This window comes from Propithecus coquereli, unplaced genomic scaffold (assembly GCF_000956105.1).
Source record: "Propithecus coquereli isolate 6110/MARCELLA unplaced genomic scaffold, Pcoq_1.0 Scaffold65, whole genome shotgun sequence".
Lineage (NCBI taxonomy): Eukaryota > Metazoa > Chordata > Mammalia > Primates > Indriidae > Propithecus > Propithecus coquereli.
In genome coordinates this window covers 5,543,630-5,554,273 of record NW_012152507.1, presented here as the reverse complement: position 1 = coordinate 5,554,273, position 10,644 = coordinate 5,543,630, and the positions used below count along the sequence as shown (strand labels likewise).

General features: G+C 37.8%; 1 protein-coding gene across 1 annotated transcript in view; it reads left to right on the top strand.

The window, feature by feature from the left end:
* SH3D19 (SH3 domain containing 19) overlaps positions 1-10,644 on the top strand; it is a 105,541-nt gene that overhangs the window by 76,192 nt on the left and 18,705 nt on the right. The window contains exons 9-12 of the mRNA XM_012660017.1: positions 4,064-4,125; positions 5,157-5,421; positions 7,848-7,916; positions 8,083-8,223. Of these exons, the coding sequence (XP_012515471.1) occupies positions 4,064-4,125; positions 5,157-5,421; positions 7,848-7,916; positions 8,083-8,223 (537 nt within the window). The remainder of the gene's footprint in view (positions 1-4,063; positions 4,126-5,156; positions 5,422-7,847; positions 7,917-8,082; positions 8,224-10,644) is intronic.

Sequence of the window (10,644 nt, the reverse complement as noted above, 5' to 3'; positions counted from 1 at the left end):
CTCATACATTTTTAAATTTTCCATGTGATAGATGATCTTTTAGGCTTATTTTAAGAGAAATCAATTCTTAAAGTCTTTGAACCAAATTTTCAGTCCAAATCTCATAATAGTTTTACATTGTGCATTAACTATGCTTATTATACAGGCAAACTCACCTAATCATCTAGTGAAGAGAAATTTCTTTGAAGACATTAAATTAAATTAGCCAATATCAAGTTAATGAGATTTTCCTGAAGAATGAATTAAAATTTAGTGATAACTTGGATTTTCAAAGTACTTGGTAATAAATTTTTATTAAAACTGGGCCAAGAAAGCCCAAAAGAGGATAGTAGGGTCCCTACCATACTATTGTTGAATAGGAAAACCCCAAATTTCCATGGAGGAAAAGTTGCTTGAGAAGGTTACTGGCTTCTACTCTGTTTTATAAAAAGGAGCGAGAGGGTGATGAGTAAGTAAATTCATCATTTATTAAGTGATGAGATGGGCCTTGTAAACTATAAAGCTCTACTGAAAATATTAGGTATTATTACTTTAGTGTTAAGCTGCCTACAAGGAACTCCCCCGTTTTAGAACAACCAGAAAAGGAAATTAAAATAAACTAAACCATCTGGAAAGATACTATATTCATAATTGTTTTCGTACCTCACATGGACAACATGAGGGAAATCCTGTCCTGCACTGTTTACAAAGGGAGTCAGAGCATTCTGTATTGTACTGAAATAAATGCATACTATTAATAGCACGTTGAGTCTGAAGGAAGAATAGATGGGGAAACAGACCACAAGTAAAATGATTTGCCTGTAGTCACACGTGTAGATTTTTAGGTCCTGAAACTCAAATCTATGCCTAAGAAATTCCTTTTGAGAATTACAATTAACGAATTTCAGACCAGAGGCTATAAGGACTAAAGGGTTGTGGATGGGGGTCTCTAGAAAGAACACTGCACCAGTGTAGTGACCCACAGGGATAGGCATGATCTTTGCCAACTACGTCTCCTGACCGTGGCACAGGACAAAAACCCTTTACTCTTTCTCTTGCCATGAGTCTGGGGAACTTTCCATCTCAGGATAAGATGGCTGAGTTGGCAGACCTCACTTTCTTCATTTAAATGATCAGGGACCCCAGGGTGAAGAACGTCAGGAACCACTGGAACCATTCTGTCAGCAGGAGCAGACACCTCTGTGTGCCCTGTTGCCCACCTGGGAATGCAAGGCTTCCTAAGCATCCCCCAAGGAGGCTGCCAACAGTACAGGAGGAGAGTCAGGAGCTGCCGCATAGTATGCGTAAGGAATTAAATATACAGCACAGAAGCTCACTAATAAGAACAAACACATTCTGTATGTGGAAGAAGGAGACATAGGGGCTGATTCTGAATTCAGGACATAAGAAGTGGTACAAGTTCTTGGAGAAAGAAAAGAAGAAACATCTGTGGAGGCTGCTCCGTAATTCTAACAGACAAGAGTGTGGTCTTGGGATAAATAACTGTTTTTTAAAAATATGGCAAAAAACTGGGAAATTATTTTGAAATTAGAATATAATTTCAGTGCAGATGAACAAAAAGATGGAATCTGCAGAGACAGTACAAGTAGGAAAACCAACTTCACCAGGAACTAAAATGTTTATCCAAACACATTAAAAACCAAAGTTCAGGGATGTCAGAGCCAGAGAAAAACTACCAAAAAGCAGATGCAGCGAGGCTTCAAGTTATGTGTGGAACACTGAAGAGGAGGAAATCCTTAATCAATAATCTTTCAAAGACTGTTGGCAGAACTTGGGGACAAACCCAGACTTGGGCAATCACTAAGACAGTGGCTCCTACAGGAACCGTCTCCTTTTCTCAGTATTTGGAGTATGTCAGATATGGCAGTGCCTTTCAAGATGTGCCTAGCATCCTTCAGGAATTTGAATATACTATTTTTTTCTGATTTAAAATTTGCACACTGTAAAAAGTCAAGAAATTAAAAAGATATTTAAGATTTCCCGTAAAAATACTACAACCCAGGGAAAACTAACTAATATTTGATACAAAATTTGGATCATATACTATGTATTTTGTACAGTACATCATCTATACCTTTCCATGTCAAGTTTATACATTTATGTTTTTTAAATTTTTTCTTAATTATTAAGGTTTTCAACAACTATAATTTTGAGAAAAGCAATAAAATTTTCTCCCTATCTGCTGGAGTTTGTGTGTTTGGTTATTTTAATTTTAAAGGTGGCCAAAGTAATAAATGCATTTTTGAAGTATTATAGCAATATTCATCAGGAAGAAATATAGGCAGCAGTATATTTATAAGGCATGGATTATATTCTGGAATATTGCAGGGTTTATGAGCTGGTGACTTGCCTCACTACATTAACTGAACTCATTAGTGAAACCAAGTCTTAAGGACAAGCTTAATTTCTTTTTAAAAATGGGATTTTAAAACATTGAAACATGTTTAAATGATCTCATTTATTGACAATTAATCATTTGGTATTTAAGGAAAAGTTGTAAATATTCAATATGAATTAAAAATCATGAAAGTGAAGGCCGGGCGCGGTGGCTCACGCCTGTAATCCTAGCACTCTGGGAGGCCGAGGCAGGCGGATTGTTTGAGCTCAGGAGTTCGAGACCAGCCTGAGCAAGAGCGAGACCCCGTCTCTATTAAAAATAGAAAGAAATTAATCGGACAACTAAAAATATATAGAAAAAACTAGCCGGGCATGGTGGCGCATGCCTGTGGTCCCAGCTACTCGGGAGGCTGAGGCAGAAGGATCGCTTGGGCCCAGGAGTTTGAGGTTGCTGTGAGCTAGGCTGACGCCACGGCACTCACTCTAGCCAGGGCAAAAGAGTGAGACTCTGTCTCAAAAAAAAAAAAAAAAATCATGAAAGTGAGTTTTAGCTTGTTTATAAGAAGGAGTAAAGCAGTCTGAATTAGCCCAAAGATTCCAAAGCTGTAATAAGACTTCCTTTACCAAAACAAAAGGCAGTATAATTTTAAAGGGCTAGGTTTTTTGCCCTTATGAGGTCTTGGAGAAATATTATTTCCTGGGTGTCAGTGTTGGGGACTTAGAAAGTAGGAAAGGTGAAAAAAAGAGACAATCAGAATTAGAAGAATTTAGAGAGGACTTTTCCCCAAAAAACTGAAGTTTTGGCTTTGAGATCCTATAGCTTCCCACTCAACAGAAGATCTGAAAATATTTTCCAGGTATTATATTCATTTCCCAGTTCTACAGCTATCGCATGTTCAGAAAACCTACTTAAACAACATAGTTTGAATCCCTTTCCCTACAAAAATCTTCCTATTAATTCTACACTTCCAATTTCTCTCATCTACTGATGGGATAAAACATTCCAACTGTACCTGTCTTTTATTTTTCACATTATTCCCTTTTACTCTTTCCTTCTTTCCTACAAAACTCTTCTTAGACCATCCCAACCCCTTTGCCATAGTGGTCAAGCACTCTTCTCCCTTGGACCTGTTCTATTCCTCCTCACATGCCTTCCTTTCAGGCCATCCCTTAAACTTCTTTTGTGTTCCCACGTCCTTCTAGTTCAAAACCCACTAAAAGATGTTGAAACCATCCGGTGATCAGATAAGAACTGCCTGTTCAAAGCAAAACAAACTAATAGCCACCTCACTTACTATATGTTTAAACTTAAAAGCACTATATTTCTTATGTGTGATCATGGGATGAATAAAGACCATAATTTTTTTAATTCTCTTCAGTGCCTGCTTAAATTGTTACCATGCTACCTGTTGTATTTAAACATCATCCCTTAATGTGACACGAATCCACTAGGTACATAACCGTGCAGTGCAATTGGTCAGGCTGTAGTCCACAACAGGAGATCCCTCGGTTTCTTCCTTTCAGTGTTTTTACTTGTATTAGGACATGGATAATTTTGGTAGGAGTGAGTTAATATTATTTAAGATTGGAAACTCTTTTAAGCTACTTTCTATAACTCAACTACATTTCTACTTATAGACCCAGCCAAAAAATTATCCAAAATTTCTCTTGACAAGCTCTTGTTTTGGATTAACCTTAACTAAAAAGTATTCTCTAATACTTGCAGGAATCCAGCCACACTGGTCATATAGGAGGTTTTGTGCGAGGACCCCCAAGGTTGCCACCAAGGTAAGTAAGTGTGTGAAAAGTTAGAGAAAAACTAATAACTCAGAGACCCAACTCTCTTTTCTGTCACCAAGACTGAGTGTTGTTGGCCGTAGGTCTTCTTCTAGAGATAAAATAATCTCACGAATTCACCCAGGCCACTGGCCCACAGTCTGCTTCTGACAGCAGGCTGTGGGAATCTCTGCACCTTTTTTAACACTGTCCACAAACTCATAGAGCATAAACATTGATCTCTATTACTTTTCCTGAAACAAATGTATAAGACTCCTTTTTGAACCTAAAACAACTCCACTTCTGGAATACACACACTCTCTCTCCCCCTGCCCTCAGTAAAGAGAGACAGGCCTGGTTTTTGGCATTTCCAAGGGAGATAGGCTTTGTGAGCTCAGAAGTGAGCTGCCTCCTGAGTTCCAGAGCTATTTGAACAGAAGGCTGTAATGCTATCGAAAGACATTACTGTGTTGAAAATTATTTCTGTCATAGGGATTAAGGAAAAGCTTTCAAAGTAACAGTTATCCTATCCCATTTTCAGAACTGGCTTTCTTTATATTAATCTAAATTGGAGTTTTAATAGTAACTCCTATAACATCAATTTTAGGGGATTTTGATGTTCCTTTTCTAATCATGTGGAAGACCCCAGCACATATACCTAATATCTTATTATAAGCTTTCATCTCAGACTTTGGTAGAAAGTGCTTAGTTTCCTGAAATAGTCATGGTGTGTTTAATAGCAAATGGGCCCTTAGAGAGCTCATGATAGTAAATGCTTGTTTGTCTTGAACTAATGAATCTCTAGTGCAAGATAAGAGGAAGCTGGAACATCGTGGCATTTCCTCTAATAATACAATGTTTAATGCAGTAGTCGTTTGCTCAAAAATAGCATACCCTGCATGTTTCAGTAAATTGTATTCCACTAACAGAAAGCTCTGTGTGTGTGTGTGTGTGTGTGTGTATGTGTGTGCCTGTAAGAAAGGACAGAACAGCATCTGATACTGATCAAAACACTGACTCATGGCTCCTACATTGACTTTCAGACCTGTAAATGGAAAAACCATTTCAACTCGACAGCCTCCTCCCAAGGTGCCCCCTGAGAGACCACCTCCCCCGAAACTGTCTGCGACCAGAACATCAAATAAAAAACTGCCCTTTAATCGGTCCTCTTCCGACATGGATCTTCAGAAAAAACAAAGTAACTTGGCATCTGGACTCTCAAAAGCCAAGAGTCAAGTCTTTAAAAATCAAGATCCGGTGCTACCCCCTCGCCCCAAACCAGGACACCCTCTCTACAGTAAATACATGGTAAATTTAGCTCTTAAAAATATTTGTGGTCAAGAGCCTTGTCCTAAAGTATATATAAGATTCCTTAGGAAAAGATGGCGAAATAATTGTCACTTGTTCCTAAGAATGCTCTTGATAAGTGGGTGAAAATAAAACCTAGATCTTTAAAGCTGGGTTTTATTTCTAGGAGAAATGTAGGAAAAGATAAAGCAGGGCAGGCAGGGATTATAACTTGCTGTCTTCTTGACCAAACAGGAACTCTGAAAAACCTGACCCGGTAGGTTATGCTAATGGGAGTAACTCTGACAGATTATGTATCTCTATCTAGATCTTGATATAAATTTTTTAATTATTATGAATGCATAATAGTCGTATACATTTATAGGGTACATGTGATGTTTTGATACAGGCAAACAATGTGTAATAGTCAAATCATAGTTTATATCTTATAGCTGCTTTGCCCGCTGAATAAAATTTAAAATGAAGCAGAAAGAAAGTTCTTATTAAGATGAATGGTTTTTCTCTCATTTCTCCCTTTCGTAAGCCTAATTATCATGGCCCATTTAATAGTTACCAGTTAGAAGTTTGCATCAGTAATTGAGATAGTTAAGATATTGTAAGAATTTTATTCTCTTTGAATGTTTTTCTCATCAAATGACCTAAACCTTTGTCTCCATTTCCCATAGTTGAAAAACAAAGTTGCTCTGCTCTCTACTTTGATCAGGTTAACCTGAAAAAATCTAAAACAAATAAAAATGATAAAGAGAGCAGGACTGCTTGCACTTTTTTCTTCTTTTTTCTTTTTTTTGCGGGGGGAGGAATTAGAAGCACACAGATGGTTGCTTGCACTTTTTAAACAACGGTATGACAGAGTACCTCCTAACAACAACAGCGATTAATAATTTTATATTGTTTTACATTTCCATCATTGAGCTAGAAATTATTTTTTCTTTAAATCATTCAGAGTTTTTAAAAAATCCTCCTTAGAAAAGGGTATAGACAGATAAGAAGAAGGGTAGTATATTCACATTCATTTAAACTGATGAAATTTTAATTACTAAAACCCAGGGGTGTTCTTTGGGATAGGTTACTTCATAAATAAGTAAAAACAGTAGCTGACGTGTATTGAGTACTAATTATGAGTCAGGTACTGTTCAAAGCATTTTATATATATTAAATAACTCATTTCCTCGCACCAACCCTGTGAGGTACATATTATTATTATCCCCATTGTACAAATCAGGAAGATAAGACACAGAGAGATTGAGTAACTTGCCAAGGGTCACAAAGCCTGTTAATGGTGGGATCAAGATTTGAACACAGGTCTACTGGCTCTGACCTTGTGCTTCTAGCCATTATGCCAAAGATGAAAATTGTGTTACTAGTTCCCCTTGATTTGGCCATTCTATGTAAAGAGCTCTTACTCAGGCGAACCAGATTTCACTTATGGCTCTTAGCATAGTTGTGTAATGTCAACAAAGTTTTTAAAAACTCAAAGAAATTAATATATTCAAATGATGGTATACTTAGAGTGGTATGTCTCATTACAAAGTAATTCTTTAAATCCCCCATTTTTTCCATTTTTTCCCTACCATTTAAATTGCGAGCCAGGAATCTGCATACAGTGGAAGCCCTGGGACTCTGCCAGACATTCTGGAAATTGGCACTGCTCCACCCAGCCTTACAGGGCTACACCCTTGCATTCTGCACCTTTGTTTCTGTGTGATCTAAGGGCCCAGGCAGCCTCCCTTCCCATGTTGGAAGTGAGCTTGTGTGATTGCATTCCCTGGGTATGCCTTTTATGTTGTACAGACCCTCTGACCTGCACTCATCAGCTAAAACTTACCAAAGCAGGGAACAGAGGCTTCTGGCCAAGGCGAGTTTCAGATGTAAAATCCATTCTCAGATGCGACAGAGCTGAGTGGACCAGAAAGTGTCTGGGATCAGGCAGTGAAATGGGTTTAAGAAGACACTTGGTATCAGAGAGACTCTAGGAGAAGATTCAAGGTAAATGGAAGCAGTCAGTCAGACAGTACGTGGAGGGCTGATACGTATCAGCCTCAAAAGGCAACCACTGTGAGAACCCTGAAATAAAGATTTGAGTGCCTTGTTCAGCTGTGAGGTCAGGTACTAAGTATTTACCTTCAGTTCCCCATGAGACTTGGTGGACCTTGCCCTGTAGAATGGAACTTCTTGGTTGTGGGTGTTAAAGGGAACTTTAGGCCACATTCGGTGCTTGTGCTTTTGTGGGCTAAACTCCCAAGAGCTTTTAGGATCCATAAGAAATGGCAGGCTCCACTAGATCTAGAGCAGGAAGAAGCCAGATAAAGAGTTTAACTGCTGGAGAAGTTGCACTTTAGGTTACACATGCCAAATCCCTAAATGATCAACAACTTATGAGGAGGTTATTTGATTGCGAATAATCCTTTTATTGATTTACATTTAAGCTGTCTGTGCCTCATGGAATTGCCAATGAAGACATTGTCCCACAAAACCCTGGAGATCTCTCTTGTAAGGTAAAGTAGAGCTCTTTCTTGACAGACTAATGTAAAAAATCGCTGGCCTCTGTCATTGCTATTACACATTATTAAATGCTTTAGGCTCCAAAGATTAAAATGTGGAAAAAGTAATAATGTTTTATTAAATAATAATTGCTTCAGAGAGTGGTATTTTACCTTACAGCGTGGGGACGTACTTGTGATGCTGAAGCAGGCAGAAAATAATTACTTGGAATGCCAAAAGGGAGAAGATACTGGCAGAGTCCACCTGTCTCAGATGAAGATTATTACTCCACTTGATGAACATCTTAGAAGCAGACCAAACGTAAGGAATTAATATTGTACAGCCCTCATATCACATGTGGCAGCACATTTCATAGAACTATTAATTATATCTTATCCTCAGGTTTTTATTAGCACGTTTATTTCAACCGTGGTAAAAATTACATTAGTATTTTATTCATTTTTAGAATAAATTACTTCTAAGAGACTTGCTACTGCCATACTAATCACTTTGATACCCAGAGTGACTACCATGTGTTTTCCCATCTTCATATTGTACTGACTCGCAGGCAGAACACTCAGTCATTTATTTTCAACGGTGAGAGCGATTTGTTTTTTAAATATATAAACATGTTTACCAAAGTGCCAGAGATTAGCTTCCTAGCAGAATTGAAGTCTGACATTAAAAAGCACTTCCTCTGTAAGATTTAAGCTTAATGTTAACTTTGTTTCTCTGATTATAGCTCATAAAACAATGAAATGTAAACCAACAACCTTAAGTCATGATGTAGGCCTAACAAATTTGTGGAACCTGGGAAAATACAATGATTATTGAAAGTTATTTAACAAGAAAAATGCTGTTGAGCTGACACCCGCTGGCTCACACCTATAATCTCAGCTGCTTGGGGGGCTGAGGTGGGAGGATTGCTTGAGGCCGGGAGTTTGAGACCAGCCTGGATGATATAGCAGGACCCTGTCTTAAAAAAAGAGAGAGAGAAAGAAAGAGAAAGGAAAAATGCTGTTGAACAATATGTAGAGGTATATTTTTAAAAGCGCTTCTTAAATTATCCAGTTAAATTTTCACTATGTGTTTGTTATTGTGGTAAATATGAAAAATACACACCAATCATTCTACCACATAAAAATATTTGGATTGCCGTTCATCCTACTTTTCATAATATAGTCCAACTTTTTCTTCTTAGAAAGCAGTTATCTTTTGAAGTTTGCTAAGAAACTAAAAATTTGTATTTTGGAGAGCAATGACGATATGTGTTAAGCTAGTTGCAGCTGGCATATGAATATTCTAACTTTAGTTCACACAGGGAATGTTCTTCTATTCCTCATTTTCTCTGTGTTTTGGTACAGCATTATCTATCTGTCATAGCTGTCCTTCCTCTTTGAGAACATACTGATAGTAACAGTAGGAGTTATACTGCCAAAAAGCTTTCTTTTGTGAAAAATAGAAGCTAAAAAAATTAGAAGTTATTCTTCTATAATAGTCCAAAGTTTTTTTCCACTTTAAACATCACCTTCTCATCTTGTACTATAGATGTGCAGAAAGTTGGCCTCTGATGGCCAACTATTGGTGGTAATGAAATGAATCCTCTTTTATGCTTCTGGGTTCATGGTTATCATTATATTTTTTAGAAAAATAAAACTTACCTATTTGAAAGCCTAGTTTTACAGTAAATATCTCTAAGAATTTGTTATATTAATACTTTCCCCTAATTTGGTATACAGAAAATACTAAACATTACCAGCTGTATTGAATCTGACAGATCGTGGGAAGATTGGGAGGTTGTTGCCTGGTGCATAGCTGAGTGGCCAGACCTGGGTTTCAGTTCCCCTTCCACCACCTTAGGCGGTTATTTAACCTCTCTTAACTTCATTTTTTTGGAGACAGAGTCTCTCTCCATTGCCCGGGCTAGGATGCAGTGGCATCACCATAGCAGGCCGCAACCTCAAACTCCTGGGCTCAAGGGATTTTCCTGCCTCAGCTTTCCAAGTAGCTGGGACTGCAGGTACACACCACCATACCCTACTACTTTTTCTATTTTTTGTAGAGATAGGGTCTTGCTCTTGTTCAGGCTGGTCTCAAACTCCTGACCTCAGCTATCCTCCCTCCTCATCCTCCCAGAGTGCTAGGGTTACAGGCATGTGAGCCACTGTGCCTGGTCTAAACTTCATTTTTTAATGTGTGAAATAAGTCTAACTCCTCACAGAGTTGTCTTTAGAGTTGACATACTGTATGATTCCATTTGCATAAATGTCCAGAATAGGTAAATCCATAGAGATAGAAGGTAGATTATTGGTTGCCTAGGACTGAGAGGAAGGTGAATGGGGAGTGAGTGACTCCTAAAGGGTAGGAAATTTCTTTCTGGGGTGTTAAAAATATTCTAAACTTAGATTGTGGCGATTGCACAATTCTGTGAATATACTAAAATCATGTACACTTTAATTGGGAATTATATCTCAAGGATGTTTAACAAATTAAATGAGCTAGCCAGTGCATATAAGGTGTTTAACACAGTGAGTAGCACATAGTGAATGAACAATAAATATTAGCTATTCTTATTATTATAAAACTATTTGTACTAGCAATTATAGTCATATTAGAAGAGACTTTTGAACTATATTAGATTCACCTACTAGATATGTACACCGATGGTGTGGTCTGAATTGTACTGACCCCTTGTGGGCAACCCTGTCCAGCCTGTTCTTTTTTTTTTTTTTTTTTTTTTTT